We start from the raw sequence: 19301 nt of genomic DNA on the forward strand, positions 1-19301 counted from the left end.
ACGAATAATAAAATATCATCTGCTTAAAGCAAAAGCTTATGCGCCACACCTCCCGCCACCACCCCTAGAAAATCATCTTCCTTTCTTATTGCGGCTGCTAATGGTTCCAGGGCAAGACAGAACAATAAAGGCGAAAGAGGGCAGCCCTGCCGAGTGCCCCTATCCAGAGTAAAATAATCTGAAATTAACCCAATTGTTTGTACCGCTGCTACAGGGTGTCTATAGTGGGAGTAGCACACACCTCCCTAAGGAGGCAGATGCTTTGGGAGAGGTGATTGCGGCTTTTGGAAAAGGTCATGAGGCATCAGTGTACTACTCCCTGTTAATTCAGAGTATGGGGGATGGAGCTTTAAGTTCTATTAAGAGATTATGGGAGAAAGATTTGAATTTGGTATTGGAGGATGGAGTGTGGACTAAGATTCTGAAAAATGTCAAGTCTGTATCTAGAGATGCAAGGGTTTGGTTTATTCAGTTCAAGATTTTACATAGATTCTATTGGACCCCCTCTAGATTGCATAGGCTTGGTCTTAAAGACACACCTACCTGCTGGCAATGCCAATCGGAGGATGGAGATATAACCCATGTTTTTTGGGGGTGCGTTATAATCCAAGGGTTTTGGTTGAGAATTCATAATTTTGTATGTGAAGTCTTGGGCACTCAGGTTTCGTTTTGCCCCAGACTCTGTATTTTGGGAGATGGGGCAGAAATTCATGTGGAGAATAAACATGTGGAGGATTGGGTCCTAACCTGTGTTATGGTCACCAGGCAGGTGATTTTGAGGGGTTGGAAGTCGGTTGGAGCACCCCCGTTTCAGGAGTTGTGCTCGGAGATGGGAAGAGTGGCAGCCTTAGAAGAGGGTATTATAGAAGACTAGGGAATCCAGATTTGTTTGTAAGAAAATGGGGTGGATATTTAGCATTCTTGGAGGGTTCTTGGGTGGAATAGTGGAGAGTAATTGTCAGTGTGTGTGATTTTTATATTTGTATATATATGTATTTTTTATTATTATTATAATTTTTCTCTTTTTTCCTCTTTTAGTTGTGTGGTTTTTGTTTTTGTATTCTTTTATATGTGTTCATCTAAGACCACAGGGATGTTTGTTGAAGTTTAGGGTGGGGTTGGGGTTGGGGAGGAGGAGGAGTGGTAGTGGGTGTTAAAAGTTGATTTTGTGTATTTATAATTATGTTTTGTTTTCCTGTGTTTTAATAAATAAAAATGTTAATCATTAAAAAAAAAAAAAAAAAAAAAACTCCCCCCGAACCAAACAAACAGAAAAAAGAAAAATGTGTGCATTAACCCCACGCAGGACAGCGCCAACTGGCGTCCATCCCTCTAAACTCAAACAGTCCATGTACTCCTACGAGAGCCCCCACAACAACTTTGCCATTGGATTGCTCAAGTCCGGTGTTTCTACACAAATTTTGTGAGACAGAATTACACAACAGAAGATATCTATAAAACAAACTCCAGCCAATAGCTGGAATAAACACAAAGAATGTGTAGATGCATTCACATAACTGTCCCAAAGGTGCGTTCCTCCACAAAACAAACTCCAGCCGCAAGGGGAACCAGCAAAAAAAAAAAAAAAAAAAAAGCAGTTTCCTCAGGCAGTCAAACGAATGATCAGTGAGCTGGCCCATTCGACTGCTACATGAGTGCAACAAATAACCCAATCACTCCAATGTCCTGCAAGAAACACTGCACAAAACAAACTCCAACCAATAGGAGGCAAATATACAAAGAACGTGCAGATTCATCCACAACACTGTCCCGAAGGTGCGCTACTACACAAAACAAACTCCAGCCACTAGGCGGAACCAGCACAAAAAGAAACAAAAAAGGTGATCTGTTTCCTCGGACGGTCAAGTGAATGTTCAGTGAGTCAGTCCACTTGGCTGCAACGTGAGTACCACAAAATAACTTACTCAGTCCATTGACTTTATGAAGGACATCGCTTGCTGGGGACATGTAAATAATTTACGGCCATCCTTAGCATCTGTTCTCAATTTGGCCAGGAACATCAGTGCAAAAGCGACCTTCCGTTGATGTAAGTGTTTCTTGCATTCCTTGAATCGATCACGTTTCTCTCTTGTCAAATTCACAAAGTCTGGGAACAAGAAAATGCTGTGGTTCTTCCAAGAAAGCCTTCCTTTACTCCTCGCCTCGCATAACACAAGATCTTTATCGGATGATTTCAGAAATTTGACCAGAATTGATCGGGGCCTGTCTCCCTCAGTGGATCGCAGAGCCGGAACCCTGTGAGCTCGCTCGATTTCCAGCTTATGGCCTGTTATGTCGAGCAGACTCGGAAAGAGCCCGTCCATGAATTTCATCATATCCCGACCTTCTTTGTCCTCAGGAATTTCAACAATTTGGACATTATTCCGCTGGTTACGGTTCTCCAAGTCCTCCAACTTTTCCTAGACGTGCTCCAAATCCACCTTGGTCACTGGCAGATTAGACGCCAATTCACTCTCCGATGACTGCAGATAATCGACCCGTTTCTCAACATCCCCCACTCTTGTAACCACCTCCAGTGGTTGTCGAGTGAATTTCGTCTCCATGACAATGATCGATCGCCGAATTACAGCAAGATCTTCATCAGCATTGCAAACAAGTTCAACAATTCTCGGCGAATTTCCCTCACTTCTCCGGCCAAATCGGCTCTCGGGCTTGCGGCCTGTTTGAGGTTTCAGTTTGAGCACGTAAGTGTCTTTTAGTGTCTCCAGAGACTGAGGATTTTGAATTCTTTCACATATTGTCTTCCTAGAACAGTTAAGGATCAGGGTGTATCGAATCTCACCAAGTTATGACATAAAAAGTATTAAAACTAGCAAAGTGCGCAGAGCTCGCCGTTAACATGTCCGAACCTTGCATGGCATCTCGTGAATCCCCATTCTTACACAGATTAATTCATTCATGAAAATGCTTGTTTTCATATAGACCTAACTTACCAATTTTGCTGTGTGTGTGTGTGTGTGTGTGTGTGTGTGTCTGTTTTGGGTACATTTGTTTATTTTTAGCTTTACAGGCTTATCTGCATATGTTTAGACAAACCTGAGTGGCAGCTTGTTGGCTTATTATCTGTGTTGAGTAGGTGTGTCAGCTGTGAGTGTGAATCTGTTACATTTTTTTTTTTCACTCACAGTGGCTGAAGTTGAACCCTGATCCTTAATCCATCCTCATAGACTCTTCAATACAACCAGTACAATTAACTGTTAGCATTTCAGAAGGTATAGAGTATGTCAGAATAGTGGCTGCCAAATCGGAACTGATCTGAGCTAATGATACAAAGTGTGCAGGTTTAGTTATGCAGAAATTCATTTTTAAATGACAACAAATAAAAAGTACACAAAATTGCTTAAATGAAATTAACAATTATTTTTGACAATTTTTATTAAAAAATGCATTAAAAATTACTGAAATATTGGGTATTATCCATTTACATTGGCTGTTGGTAGATTTTCGAACTGAAAAAGGGGGCAGCTAATACTTATATCAAATATGATAAAAAATCATCTGATTAATTGGTCTGACTGATATATTGGTCTATCAGAACCCTGAAGCAAATATTTTAACCCCAAGTCATTCCAGTCCCTGAAATCGCTTGTCGTGTTAACTTTGAATTGCAATGCAAACCAATACATCTCTTTATTTTACTCTGTTCCAGATGATATGGAGGCCATCACTGTCAAGCTGTTTATCAAACATGTATCAGAACTCTACTCTAATAACCAACACGGCTTTTCAGAAGAGTTTGAGGTAAGATTTCACACACTTTACAGGAGTATCCCATCTCTATAACCCTCTCAGAAAACACAAACATTCTCAGACTCTTGTAAACACTCCTCCTGTCTCATGTGGTTCCGCTGGTCTCGCTGCAGTGGTTTTGGCAGGTTCTGGTGGCTGTCTGTGAACAGCTGGATTGGGATCCCTCCACGCATGTTTGTTACTTCTGGCAGGGCGGCAGTACAGGACGAGCAAGTTGAACTCACCCTGTGAGAATAAATGAGGCCATCTGAACTGTGCCATCTATTTTGGACTCTCTCTGCTCTGTGTGTTTGTGTAGAGCCAGAAAACCACAGCAACATTTTGTAAGGCTAATGCGATGGCTGTATGCACGAGAATGACAAGTAATTAGTTATCCATTGAGTCTCGGACCGCTGCGTCTGCTTTTTCTTTCAGTGGCACAGCTGAATAGCAATGAGCAATCTGAGATGTTTGCTCTCCAATGATCACCTGCGAATTGGAGCTGTGCGTACACACACGTGCTGCTCAGCCCATTGCTCCGGGATTATGCCCCATCTGTCTCTGGGCCTGAAATTTCTGGATTTTCATTGAGAGGTTTTGTGTGATCTCTGTGAATTCTGAAATATATCCATTTTTTATTTGAATGTTTTTATCTTTACTTATACAGTTATAAACTGTAGTCAAAGTAGATGTAATATTTAAAGGATCGAGTGTTGTATTGTCTTAGTCTAAATCACATCAAATTTTTACAAACCATGTTTTATCCAGTTAAAATTTGTGGAAAGATGTCATGTACTAAAACAACACCATGGTGTCTTTGAAGTACTTTGGAGTACCATGGTGAATACCAGTCAGATGCCTTTATGGTGCATTTGAGCTATACTGTACGTTTATCAATATGTGTTTCCTGGGAATCACACCCGGGACCCTGGCATTACTAGTACCTTGCTCTACTAGTTATTGGAGCTAGGTACACCATTTATGAATATGGTTATCATTCAGTACCATGATATTTATTGCTGTTACCATCATTTTACCATTGTACCATCACAGTACTTTGTTCAACTGGATATTCTCAGTGTTTGGCCAGATTTTCAGACCATCAGTCAAGACAAATTAAATATGGATTCAACTTCGATTAAGGTCTATACCCCTAAATGCTTTTTTTTCCTGTTTTATTTGTTTATTTATTTATTTATTTTTTGGGTGTCTGTTAACTTTCACACTTTCTGACATATCAGTGTTGATTTGAACCCTACTTCAAAAGTATTTGGACATTTAAAGCTAAAGTGAGTAATTTATGTGCCACTAGCACAACCAACAGAATTGCAAAAACATGCATTGGTTTTAAAACAGCTTTCTGAGCACGCACATGTCTTCAGTTGATCGAACAAACGGATAGTCCCACCCCCAACTCATGCCATTGGTTGAGTCAGTGTTGTGAAGGGCTATACAGGTTGCTTTAAAATAAACAGTGTTTACAGTTTTTTGAGAAAATTAACCTATTAATGACTTACTTATAGTTGTCTCTGCATAATAAGCTGGGATATGAGAAAGTATGACATACTTAGTATGTCAACATCAAAAATGTTACACACTTCAGCTTTAAGCCACAAATGATGCTAGAGCTTTTCTCAGAACAAACTTCTCTATGCCATTTTTGCAATTGTTCTTCACCAACTGTTCCCCACATTAACTGTAGACATGTTCCACTAAGATTTGAAAGCCAGAACATGATGAACAAGGTGATCTTTGGGTCACTTTTAAAAAAAAAAAATCACAAAATATTGAAATGTTCAATTCAGTTCACTTCAGTTTTCACCCATAGAAGCTGAGCGTAAAAAAAAATTAACATCTTGAACATTATTTTTATTCATAAAGAATGTTGACTGTACTTTATTTTATTATTTAATTTTGTTTCACGAATGACACAAGGGTTGTAACACCAGTGATGATGAAAAGATGCATTTTCTAAGATTGTGTCAATAGTATCACAGAACCGTTACCATTAAATCATTTATTTGTTTGTTTTTTATTTATTTTTTTATTTTTATTTTTTATTAAATTTTTTCACATGAACATTAAACAATGTAAAATCAATGACATATAAATGAACCATTTGAAAAAAATTACAGTTGAAATGTAAATCAATAACTTTTTCAACATAGTGGGAAAATCACTATATTTGAGCAGCCACTTTTTACTCAGAACTTTGACCTTGAAAGGGACGTTGTGTCGATGTAGTGACACTAGGGGTCACTCTTGGGAGCCCGAAACACCTCTGGTCTTTGATAAAAGGCCAATGAAAATTGGCAAGTGGTATTTGCATGCCACTCCCCCGGACATACGGGTATAAATGGAGCTGGTATGCAACCACTCATTCAGATTTTCTCTTCGGAGCCGAACGGTCATGCTCATTGAGCTGAATTCTCATGAGTGTTCATTCACCTCTGCTGGATCTGACGGCGCATTTCAGCAGCTTCTCCCTCCTCTGCACTGGTGCACTGCAGAGAACGCCCCTGGGCGCTTCGGCAGAAAAAAGAGAGTATATTTTTCTGAAAGAGTATATTTCTCTAAAAGAGCGGCACACACGGAACGTCTTTTTAAAGACACGTCTTTTTAAAGATGCCTTTCCAATTGTGTGTTATTCCTGGTCTCAACTTTACCTCTCAACTTCAGACGGTCACGATCGCTGTCTTTCGTGTCTGGGCGCGACCCACACGGAGGCAGCGTTTGTGGATGGGTCATGTTCTCACTGCGAGAACATGACCATGGCAACGTTGCGGTCACGGCTTGCTTTCGTAAGAAAGCAAGCCACCCCAGCGGCTCCCCGCCTCGGTCCTTCTACCTACGGATTTGAGGCCAACGCGGCTAGCACTGGGGGCAATTTGGGGACTCCAATGGGATTGCTTCCGCCGGGTATCCCCCCGTGGACCTCCCATTCCCCAGCATGCTCGTCTGCCCTGATCGGACTTCCGGATGAGTCGGCCGGCTCGTCTCACGGCGAGTTCAACCTCTTGTTCGGAGCCCGCAAAGCTGATGAGCTCTCGAGCGAAGCATTGGAGAGCGGGCATGTCCAGTTGGATGCTGAAGCCTCAGCTGGGCTCCCCCTTTGGGGTCGATTGCGCAGTCACAGGCTGATGCAGAGATGATGGATATGCTTTCCCGGGTGGCCACGAGCATCGGGCAAGAGTGGAACCCTCCGCTCTCCCCTGAACCCTCGCAGCTGTAGGTTCATGTAGGTTCATGTCGTCCCTGATGGCCAAAGCCTACAGCGCTGCTGGACAAGCCGCCTCTGCCCTGCATGCCATGGCTCTCCTGCAGGTCCACCAAGCCAAGGCGCTAAAAGAACTGCACGAGGGTTGTTCCACCCCAGATCTGATGCAGGAACTGCGCTCGGCGACCAACCTCGCTCTCCGAAGCAACGAAGGTCACGGTGTGGTCTCTCGGGTGGACGATGTCCACATTAGTGGTCCAGGAGCACCACATTTGGCTCAACCTGGTCGAGATGGGTGAGGCCGACAAGACACAGTTCCTTGCTGCCCCCATCTCCCAGGCTGGCCTATTCGGCGACACCGTCGAGGACTTTGCCCAGCAGTTCTCTATGGTGAAGCAGCAGACGGAGGCTATCCGGCATTTCCTGCCCCGGCACAGCTCAAGATCCCACACCACATCTGCTCATCACCAAGGGCGTCCCCCTGCAGTGACTGCACTGGCTCCGCCGCAGCCCGCCCCTTCGGACTGGCCCCGGTGTGGAGCCCAACGCAGGAAGCAGACGCCACCCGTCTCACAGCCGGCCGCTAAGAACCCACGACCCAGGGTCGACAAAACCCACTGCATTGGAGCTGGTAGTAAGACCACTCCATCCCCCGGTGGAGGGCCGGGTGGAGAATCTTTTATTGCCTTTTTATTTGATTTCGCCACATGCCCAATTGGCTGCGGTACCCAACAATTCAGCAAAAGAGCGGTTTCCTCCTTCCCTGGGTCACATACCCAGTGTGCACGGTCATCATCATGACCACCATCCACGGGTTTTTCCTTGCAGGATTGGCGCTCCAGTGGCGGTCTCCCTGCCCCTGTGCGCCCAGATGTGGCACACATCCGCCCCCGATGTGACAGTCTCCACGGGTTGCGAAGACAGGCCTCTTCCTCCCCCATCCCAGGCTATTCTGGAGGTGGTCACAAGGAGCCAGGTAAGTGCTTCGATGTCCCTAGACTCAGCATGGCCAGAACATGGTGTGGCACCTTGAGCTCCGCTCCACCTGCCGGTATGTCCGACGATGTTGTCCCTTTGATCCCCCTTGCGCGTTACTTGGATGCGTGGCTTGCGCTTTCCAATCCGTCGCGATGGCTGGTCCGGACCGTCCGACTCGGCTACGCGATTCAGTTTGCCAGGCGTCCGCCCAGGCTACCTTGTGCGCGGAGATTGCTACCCTCCAACGGAAGGGTGCGATAGAACCTGTCCCTCCGGCCGAGATGAAGAAGGTGTTTTACAGCCCCTACTTCATCGTACCGAAAAAAGGCGGTGGGTTGCAGCCAATCTTGTAGTTCGGACAGACAACACGGCAACGGTAGCATATGTCAACCGCCAAGGTGGTCTGTGCTCTCGTTGTATGTCACAACTCGCCCGCCGTCTCCTCCTCTGGAGACAGCAGCACTTCAAGTCGCTGCTAGCCACTCACATCCCGGGTGACCTCAACTCTTCAGCAGACGCACTGTCACGGCAGGTTACCCTCAGGGGAGAGTGGAGACTCCACCCTCAGGTGGTCCAGCTGATTTGGAGTCGATTCGGATAGGCACAGGTAGACCTGTTCGCCTCCCAAGAATCCTTCCACTGCCCGCTCTGGTACGCCCTGACTGAGGCACCCCTCGGCATAGATGCGCTGGCACACAGCTGGCCTCCTGGCCTACGCAAATATGCATTTCCCCCAGTGAGCAGACTCTGTGCAAGATCAGGGAGGACGAGGAGCAGGTCATCCTGGTAGCACACTACTGGCCCACCCAGACGTGGTTCTCGAACCTCACGCTCCTCGCGAGGAAGGACCTTCTTTCTCAGGGACGGGGCACCATCTGGCACCTGCGACCAGACCTCTGGAATCTCCATGTCTGGCCCCTGGACGGGACGTGGAAGACCTAAGCGGTCTACCACCCGCAGTGGTAGACACGATCACTCAGGCTAGGGCCCACTCTACGAGGCATCTGTTCGCTAAGGGGTGTTCTTCACGATGGGAAGACCCCCAGAGATGTGCAGTCGGATCAGTGCTTTCCTTCCTGCAGGAGAGGTTGGAAGGGCGGCTGTCCCCTTCCACCTTGAAGGTGTACGTTGCTGCTATAGCAGCACACCACGACACAGTGTACGGTAAGTCCTTAGGGAAGCACGACCTGATCATCAGGTTCCTGAGAGGCGCCAGGAGGTTGAACCCCTCCAGACCGCGCCTTGTTCCCTCATGGGACCTCTCTAGTTCTTCAGGGTCTACAGAGAGCCCCCTTTGAGCCTTCAGCTGAGCTTAAGGCACTCTCCTTGAAGACTGCCCTCCTGACTGCACTCACTTCCATCAAGAGGATAGGAGACCTGCAAGCGTTCTCTGTTAGCGAAACGTGCCTGGAGTTCGGTCCGGGCTACTCTCACGTGATCTTGAGACCCCGACCGGGCTATGTGCCCAAGGTTCCCACGACCCCTTTTAGGGACCAGGTGGTGAACCTGCGAGCGCTGCCCCAGGAGGAGGCAGACCCAGCCCTGTCATTGCTGTGTCTGGTGCATGCTTTACGCATCTATTTGGATCGCACACAGAGCTTTAGGATCTCTGAGCAGCTCTTTATCTGCTTTGGTGCACAGCGGAAAGGAAGAGCTGTCTCCAAGCAGAGGATCGCCCACTGGCTCATTGATGCCATAGCTATGGCATATCACGCCCAGGACGTGCCGCCCCCGGTAGGGCTACAACACCCCCCGACTAGACGGATGATCCCCCTTGTTTTTTAGGGAGTGGAAAAAAAGAAGGGGAAAAGAGGCCACGATTGGGTTAGCCTGTCTCTAATTTTGGGTAGTCGACTTGTCCCCAAAGGGCCGTTCAACACTCATAACTATGTTGGGGGAGGTCAGCCTGGTGTTCTGGCTATGAGGCACACAGTCATCTGCCCGTCACACACCGCCAGTTCACGTAACACAGTTCAGCCAGTTGCGGCGTTTTGTATAGGGACCCCTAGTGTCACTACATCGACACAACATCGAGTGAGTGACAGATAGGGAACGTCCTGGTTACTTGCGTAACCTCCGTTCCCTGATGGAGGGAACGAGACGTTGTGTCCCTCCTGCCACAACGCTGAACTACCTGCTGAAATGGCCGGACCTTGTCTCGGCTCCTCAGTATAAAACCTGGATGAGTGGTCGCATACCAGCTACTTTTTATACCCGTATGTCCGGAGGAGTGGCATGCAAATACCACTCGCCAATTTTCATTGGCCTTTTATCAAAGACAAGAGGTGTTTCTGGCTCCCAAGAGTGACCCCTAGTGTCACTGTATCGACACAACGTCTCGTTCCCTCCATCAGGGAACGGAGGTTACGCAAGTAACCAGGACGTTCTTTTCCACAAATTTTTGTATTTTCTAAGCACAAGTTTTTAACATTGATAACACCAATGACATTTAATTAAAGGACAAACATTATTTTTAAATTATTTGAATTATTAATTACTTATTATGTTTTGCATAATAGTTTTACAAAAATCACGAGTTCTGACAAACTTTCCGCAAACTTGCTGCAAACTAGCCGCACATTTCCCACTTACACTTTTCACATGCAAATAAGTTTGCAATTCACTGGAAATATTTGCCAGAAATTTGCAGCTCTTCACCGGTAATGGTGAACTTGCAGCAAACCTTTGGCGACAATGAAGAGGTTGCCGCAAAGCTCATTTGCTTGTAAATTACAATGAGTGCCAAATTTCCCAGAACTTTCGAAGTGATGTGTCAGATGAAGGGGACAAGTGTTTTTCAAACAGTTTACAAATTCTAGTATATTTTCAAAAAAAAATTTGTACAAAAATATTGAGTCAGACCATTTCATATTATTTAATAAAACGTTAGGTTAAAGAGTGGCCTTTTAAATGTGGTTTCTTGAATATTTAAAATCTTTTTAATTAATGAAAATTCAAGGGACATGTTTGTCACCATATTGTGATAATGACATTTAGTGGATGTATGAAGTCGGTTCCCTTCAAGTTCACACAGGTGTCCTAGCAGATGTGTAGCTCGCACATGTGTAGTTCATCGCATTACATTTAATCATGTTCCACTAACTTTTGACTCTTTATTTTGAAAAGTACTGGTATATCTATTGTTTCATCATGTAAATCCTAACAAATTCAACATATTAACAAAGGAAAAACCTTCAGTTTAGTTTCTCTGTGGCTGGTTGGTTCAGAATGAGGGGAGGTTATAGGAGAAAAGAGGAGGAGGTGTATGGGTCACTGAGGGTGCTCTAAGGGCCTCACTTGGCCCCTTTGTTCCATAGTGGCTTGATTGACACATGGAAGTGGCTCAGAAAGTGTGTGTGCATGCATGCAGGCTTGATAGACATTGGGATGTGGTTCCTGTTACTGATGCAGTTTCTTCTCAATGGATTCCTCTGTGGTGCCTAACCCTCCTCCCCCAGCATTCTCTCTCTCTTGCCTCCCCTTCTTGAGCAGAGAGAAAGGAGAAAGACCGCAGAGCCAAACCCCCATTGGACGGAGCCTCCAGGGCCTCTGACAAGTGGCTTTGTGTAGGCCGGGTGTATAAAGCCGTGGCTGGGGTGGCAGCAATCATGGGAGCCAGGGAGGAGAGGAAGGGTATTGGCTAGGCTTGGACAGGCACAGGGATTATGTGCAGCCTGGGTATGAGTTTTATGGGGAATTCCTGGATGGAAAAAAGAAGAGGGACTCAAAAGAAAAGGAAAAAAAGAAAAGAAGGCACTTGGAAAAGTTTGGCATTCTGTTGAAAGAGAGAGCAGTGAGTGGAGGAAGCCAAAAAGGATGAAAGAGCTTTCTCAAGTTTGAGTATACCAGCAAAGGACAGGCTTATTTTCTTTTTCTCTTTTTATTTTAGTTTATTATGTTTTATAAGTAGTGTTTGCTAAGGCAAGCATCACTATTATAATTGCTCATACTTAGGGTCAGGAATTTGAACAAATCCCTTACCCAAATTTTGGAGCATAATTTGTGAGACTTCTTAAGAAGAGATGTGCTATTACTTTTCTTTGTGATGAGATGTTTTTCGCCTGACGAATTTCATTAAAAGAATAGTTCACCCAAAAATGAAAATGTAATCACCATTTAAGCCCTGTTCACACCGGCAGTAACAAAGAGACACGTTCCCATTTATTTTCAATAAGAACAGAGATGCTTTCGGAGAAACGAGCAACAGACACTGTCGGCGACAAGATGTGGCCGTAGCAAGCGCACAACAAAGTTGAGAAAAGTTTACCTTTATGCAAATGACGAGTGACATTCCAGAACGACTACCAATGAGAAAAGGCAGCGGAGCTCACGTCACATGTCTGCTGTGAGAGTGAGATACTGGAGACAAATGCAGGCAAGACGGAGGAAAGGTTAAAAGTTTCTGTGAGCGATTTCACTTTTATCATTTGTCTGTAACAGCCTGGTCTCATGAAATTAACGTGAACATGACAACATTTTTGCAATTGAAAATTGCCTTGCTGTATATCACGTTTGGCTGCAGGTTTACAGTGAAATGTCCAGCTGGGGGCGCCAAAAGCAAGTAACATTGTGTCGTATTCAGATGCGGTTTTAAGGTGAATTATATATATATATATATATATATATATATATATATATATATATATATATATTTTTTTTTTTTTTTTTTTTTTTTTTTAAACATACCTAACCTAAAACTTTTGCCTGAACCTAACCAATAGTCATTTAAAATATAAATGAGATGATTAAAAAAGACATACTTACCAAGTCAATGCCTAAACTTAACCATCAGTGTTTTAAAATATATATGAGAAGTTAAAAAAAGAGAGAGGAGAGAGAGTTGAGAGAGAGAAGATGGCTCGCCAGCCCCCCAACATGCTGCCAACCGGTCCTCAGCCAGCTGCACTGCCTCCGTCAGCACTGGACCCACTCAGCCGTCCCTTTCGGTCGCCAGCTGATGAACTGCTCCAGCACCACCAGATCAGGTATCTCCTTGGCGTCGCGATCTTCAGCCAGCGGTGAGGCTCCATGACAGCGTATGCTTTCTCTAGTTCCCGGGTTTCAGCACCAATGTGGCAGGCCACTGCCTTTCTTACGAAGGAGGAAGCAGGAGCCGGGTGATAATCCATGTAAGACTTTTAATGACACTTTTCAGTGTACAACAAAACTTTGCTTTTCAGCATCACATAAAATACACACACTGATTTTCAGCAGTCACGTTAAACACACTGACACACACACACAGCTTTGTGCATCTCTCTCTCTCTCTCTCGAACTGCGGCTCTGGCTCCTCTTTATCTCTCTCCCGGCTGATTGCGATAATTCTCCCCCAGCCAGCCATCCTTATCGCTCGGCCACGCCCTGCTCACCACAACCAGGTTGGTCTGTAATCTCATACATGGATACGGGCAAATATAATGATGCATGGAAAACTGTCGGCATTCTGACTGAATTTGATTCATATTTTGATAGACTGTTCAAAATATTTAATGAAATGATGATTGAGCATTGCTGCAGGTTATATAAAACGCTCTCCGTTGCAGAATGGTGATTTTTAGAGGCAATAGAACTAATTCCTCATCAAATTCGAATGATTATCTTAGTTTTACTGGCAGTATCGTCTGTAATCAGCATTTCAAAAGCCACTATGGCCAGACGTGCAGTCCATGATTAGCATTAGAGCATCATCAGTAGGAACGCCCACTAGTGACTTCATAGTACAGAGACTAGCAACACCAAGCGACAATGTCGTTTGTGGTGTGAACGGGGCTTTACTCACTCTTATGCCATCCCAGATGTGTATGACTTTCTTTCTTCTGCAGAACACAAACAAAGATTTTGAGAGCAATATCTCAGCTCTGTAGGTCCATAAAATGCAAGGAATTGGTGAACAAAACTTTGAAGCTCCAAAAAGGACATAAAAGCAGCATGAAAGTAATCCATGTGACTCCAGTGGTTTAATCAATGTCTTCTGAAGTGATCTAATCGATTTTGTGTGAGAACAAACATAAACATCATGGTGGCAAGTTTTTCATAGATGTACACCGATCAGCTACAACATTAAAACCACCTGCCTAATACTGTATAGCTCCCCCTCATGTCGCCAAAACAGCGCCAACCCGCATTTCAAAATAGCATTTTGAGATGCTGTTCTTCTCACCACAATTGTACAGAGCGGTTCTCTGAGTTATCGTAGACTTTGTCAGTACGAACCAGTCTGGCCATTCTCTGTTGACCTCTCTCATCAACAAGGCGTTTCCATCCACAGAACTGCCCCTCACTAGATGTTTTTTTGTTTTTGGCACCATTCTGAGGAAATTCTAGAGAATGTTGTGTGTGAAAATCCCAGTAGATCAGCAGTTACAGAAATACTCAAACTAGCCCGTCTGGCACCAACAATCATCCATGCGATTATCTAATCAGCCAATCCTGTGGCAGCAGTGCAAAGCATAAAATCATGCAGATACAGGTCAGGAGCTTCAGTTAATGTTCACATCAGAATGGGGAAAAAATTTGATCCCAGTGATTTGGACTGTGGCATGATTGTTTATGCCAGATGGGCTTATTTGAGTATTTCTGTAACTGCTGATCTCCTGGGATTTTCACGGAACGAGGGGGACCTACAAAATATTAGGCAGGTGGTTTTAATGTTGTGGCTGATCAGTGTATGAGTGGTTAAAATATCTATTTACTTACTTATTGTCCTCATTTACATGTCTTATTTTGATGAGGATAATGTTTGTTTTCATAATCTTTCATCAAAATGTAACAACTTTAGCTACCTCTGAAATAACTTTCTGCTGATTTAATCAAGGCCACATAAATTAACCAATAATATCACAGCCTGACATAAACAATCCAGTCAAATCCTGATGAATAAAATCATCCCCGGCCCTACATTATTTCCTTTAGAATATTAACTGATTTTCCTTGAAAATATGCCACACTACAGAAGTCATATGTGTCAGAAATGCAGTTTCATATTGCCTTTAAATAAACAACAACAAAAAATTAATCTTCTGGTAAATAACACCAGTATTACATGTAATTTCACAGGTTTTTTGTACACTGGAATAGCTTTGACAATAACGATGCATCTTCACAGAAATGTGGACATTATCCTGCAATGTTCTGTGTGTGACTCTTCTCAGAATTGCTTGTGGTGTTAGCTCAGGTACAGGTAACCAGAGGCCAGACAGGTGTGTGAATGACAGCAAGTCTTTGAAAACAGCCTCTGGCAGATTTTCAAACATCTTGTGGTTTTAAACAACCGTATCCACACACCCCTCACATGCAATACAAACATGTGTGCTGTCACACGAATCCTATTGCACACACAGCCAATTCTTTTGTATACTACTTTAAATATCTTAATGTTTTTTGTGGGACTGCTAGGGGATATGCGTTCATGTGATTATTTAGAGATCTGTTTAATAGCCCCAGGATGTTACCTTATGCAGAACTTGTTTTACATGCTACCGTTGAAAACTAGAGAGAATATTTGTGTTAATGTACAGCTGTTGTCTATAATACAGTATGTTAAAAAAATTAAAAAAGAATAACATTTGAAAAAGATGGCCCCAAAAAATATTTGTACACTCTAAAACACTTGATGGCATTGCATTAGATTACAAAATGTCAAACCAAGTGGAATTTTTTAAGAATTCTTTTTAAGATAGCATAAGCATACTTTTCCAACAATCATCATCATATACCACACTATTTACAAGGTACTTTAAGTTACTTCAAAGGATATTATGTACAACCCCAATTCCGTTAAAGTTGGTACAGTATGAAAAATGGGTTTACTTCTGGATAAAGGCACATCCAAACATGAACTCTTTTTTTTATACCCTAAAGGGGCAGCGATTCCTGGGGGATACAAACAGTAACATTGAAAATAAAAGCAATATTTTTAATAAAAACATGAAATTGTTTTTTCAGCACTAATGTTTCAGAAAATAGCAATAAATAAATTTTCTGAGGTTTCTCTACAGCCTTGCTCTTTTTAGGGTTAAAAGTAATTTCTAAAAAGGCTAAGAAAATGAAGTAAGTTTTGAGAAAAGGTCTAGTAGCATTGTCTAATGCAATGACATTCAGACATTTTAAAATGTGACTTCAGTGTCCGAATCCATTTGGGGCCATTGTACCTGCTTTTTAAATTAAATGAAATTAATTTTGATGTCTCATCTGGGTGTGTGTGTGTGTGTGTGTGTTGTGTGTGTGTTGTAGGAAGTGCAGCGCTGCACTGCAGATATGAAGATTACATCAGAACACTCTAATCACCCTGACAACAAGCACAAGAACAGATATATCAACATCATAGCCTGTGAGTCTCTTTCTCTCCCTCTCTCCAAGATGCACATATACAGTATGTACATATCAAACATGCCTCTAACTAGCTATATTTCTTCCTCTAGACGATCACAGTCGAGTCAAACTCAGGCCTTTGGCTGGTAAAGACTCCAAACACAGCGACTACATCAATGCCAACTATGTGGATGTGAGTAGATATGATGTCTTTATGTATAAGGACATCACTGACTGTGGGTGATTTATATTTCTGTATGCATCTGCTCTACAGGGCTACAATAAACCCAAGGCCTACATTGCAGCACAGGGTCCTCTTAAGTCCACATTCGAGGACTTCTGGAGGATGGTGTGGGAGCAGAACACTGGCATTATAGTTATGATCACTAACCTGGTGGAGAAAGGCAGAGTGAGTTCTGTTTCTTTATCATCTTTCTGTTAAAATTTTCGAATAACCTCGTTAATTAATTATGAATGCTATTTATCAGGTCATGGATGGTAGATAAAGGATCAGCTGATTGTAAGCAAGAGACAGGAGAGTGACTTATACTATGAAAGAAGCCAAACTTTTTTCTCCTCTACGAGCTAAAGCACTACGTGCAATGTCGTTTTAAAATTAGTTAGTTTAGGGTGATGTCACGGTGTTTAACGTACTGTTCCAGCCACAAGTAAAGCCAATAATGCAAAAAAATGTCTCTCTGTGGACCACCACTTTTAGCGCTGTGTTGCTTCTTTGCTTTATTAAACTTGTCACAGCCTCTTCCATTTAAAAAACCCCAATCTCTCTCTACTAATTTTTCGTGGCCGCGTTGTCTTTGTAGAATTTGTGTTGCAAATCATGTAAAAAAGTATACTTCGGCACAATCTGACGGCTTCAGAGTTATTTATTTTAATGACAGTAACCTAGGGAACAACTCCTCACCTGGCACGCACGATTTTAAATAAAAATGCCCGCATTCTCCACCACTGTGGCAGGGTGAACAAGAGACAGATGCAGTGGGTGTGGCATCAGGCCTCAAAGATGTGTTTATTTGAAATAATAATATTAATAGAAAAGGAGGGAATCAAAGGGGAATCTTTTCCATACAATGAAAGTGGATTATGGTTCAAATAACTAAAATTTTGCCATATTTTAAACATTTACATGCTTGAATCTTTATTTATTATATTTACTGTCCATTTATAATGTTAGTTGAGGTTTCTTGCAAATTATAATTTAGTTGAACATGATCATTTGCCACCCTCTCTCTGGCCCAAAACTGAAAATTCTGTCATTATTTACTCACGCTATCTCACTTCAAACGCATATGACTTTCTTGGAACACAAAAGGTGAGTTAAAAAAAAGTCTTTACATGGTTTCTTTGCCATATGATGGAAATGAATGGAGACTTCGGACTGCTCGAAAAAGGACAAAAACACCATAAAACCATAGTAAAAGCAATCGATACTACATAGTGTATACATAGTACATCAAACTTTTTATTTTTAAGTTTATAAAGTTTATTTAAGTTTTTCCATGATATTAAGTTTGCTCCCTTTTGTGTGTATGTATTTCACAGAGAAAATGTGATCAGTACTGGCCAACAGAGAACAGTGAGGAATACGGTAATATCGTGGTAATCTTGAAGAGAACCAAAGTTCTGGCCTGCTACACACTCCGTATCTTCACAATCAGAAACACCAAAGTCAAGAAGGTAAACTCCTCTATCATCTCTCCTCTTAGACCTGCTTTACACCTCATGCTAAAAAAGCATGTAACAGTATTTTTTTGTTTGTTTGTTTGTTTGTTTGTTTTTTTATTTTCTCCCCTTTATCTCCCAATTTGGAATGCCCAATTCCCAATGTGACGCCTCAATCTGGGTGGCGGAGGATGAATCTCAGTTGCCTTCGCGTCTGAGACCGTCAATCCGCGCATCTTATTACGTGGCTTGTTGAGCGCGTTACCGTGGAGACATAGCATATGTTATGCAGCAGAAACACTGTCAGTGTGAAAGTGCAACGCGAGCCTGCTGTTGCATTTGCACAGCTGCTTTGCTTACACGTTGATTGTGTGTTTTTTTTTTTTTTTTTTTTACATAAAAACACACATTGTCGAATAATAATTGCTCACATTTCTGTCTCTTGGTTTGAACTCCTTTCCTTCACCTGTGAGAAGGATTGTGTCAGGGTTGAGCGTTAACAGCCCTAGAAAAAAGTCTTCTTAAGAAGCTTATTTAAGGTCCTGGCCTTCACAGCATTAGTGAAAGACTGATCTGCTCTCTGTAAATCTCTTTCACAACACACAGCGCTGCACAAAGGCCACTGACACTACGAAGAATAGAGGGTCTTTTTGATAGCAGCCACTCGCTCACATATGAGTTCAGGTGCTGCTAATTTGATGTAAGAAAAAAATGCACATTTGCATGTCATTAGTGTTAGAAATCTGACATGCTGCTCCACAGTAGTATAAAAGATCTGTACACTGAGTCTGAATGTGAAGTAGTTTTGTGTAAGTGACTAGTTACTTTCATATATAACATAATGGACATTTACTACCCAATATTCCATTAAATAATTCCATTTAACATGTATTACATTATAATAATAATTATAATTTAATACTTATTATTATTGAAAATTCTTTCATGATTCACCCTAATGTTTTTCCAAACCTGTATGACTTTCCTTCTTCAGTGCAACACAATTAAGGAGATGTCAGACAGAATGTTAGCCTTAGTCACTATTTACTTTCACTGCATGTTTTTTCCTCCATATTTAAAAAGGGAATGCTGATTGAGACTGTCAGTCTCTTACATTCTGTCTAACATCTTTTGGGTTCCACAAAATATAGAAAGTCACACAGGTTTGGAACCACATGAGGGCGGGGAAATGATGACAGAACATTATTACGGTGAAAAACATGAACAATATTCCACAGGCCCAATCATATATAATGCTGTACAAAAAGAAGCAAGATCATGCTTTATGAATGGCCACCTTCGCTATTTCACAGCTTTTTAAAGTCCTGCATGGATTCTTAGTTCAGTGTAACTCAGTGACCGGCTG

General features: G+C 42.7%; 1 protein-coding gene across 1 annotated transcript in view; it reads left to right on the forward strand.

Moving 5' to 3' along the window:
* LOC127427632 (receptor-type tyrosine-protein phosphatase gamma-like) overlaps positions 1 to 19301 on the forward strand; it is a 375831-nt gene that overhangs the window by 331902 nt on the left and 24628 nt on the right. Inside the window, exons 15-19 of the mRNA XM_051675308.1 lie at positions 3671 to 3762; positions 16178 to 16274; positions 16366 to 16448; positions 16530 to 16664; positions 17816 to 17950. Of these exons, the coding sequence (XP_051531268.1) occupies positions 3671 to 3762; positions 16178 to 16274; positions 16366 to 16448; positions 16530 to 16664; positions 17816 to 17950 (542 nt within the window). The remainder of the gene's footprint in view (positions 1 to 3670; positions 3763 to 16177; positions 16275 to 16365; positions 16449 to 16529; positions 16665 to 17815; positions 17951 to 19301) is intronic.

The sequence above is a fragment of the Myxocyprinus asiaticus genome, chromosome 37 (genome assembly GCF_019703515.2).
Source record: "Myxocyprinus asiaticus isolate MX2 ecotype Aquarium Trade chromosome 37, UBuf_Myxa_2, whole genome shotgun sequence".
Lineage (NCBI taxonomy): Eukaryota > Metazoa > Chordata > Actinopteri > Cypriniformes > Catostomidae > Myxocyprinus > Myxocyprinus asiaticus.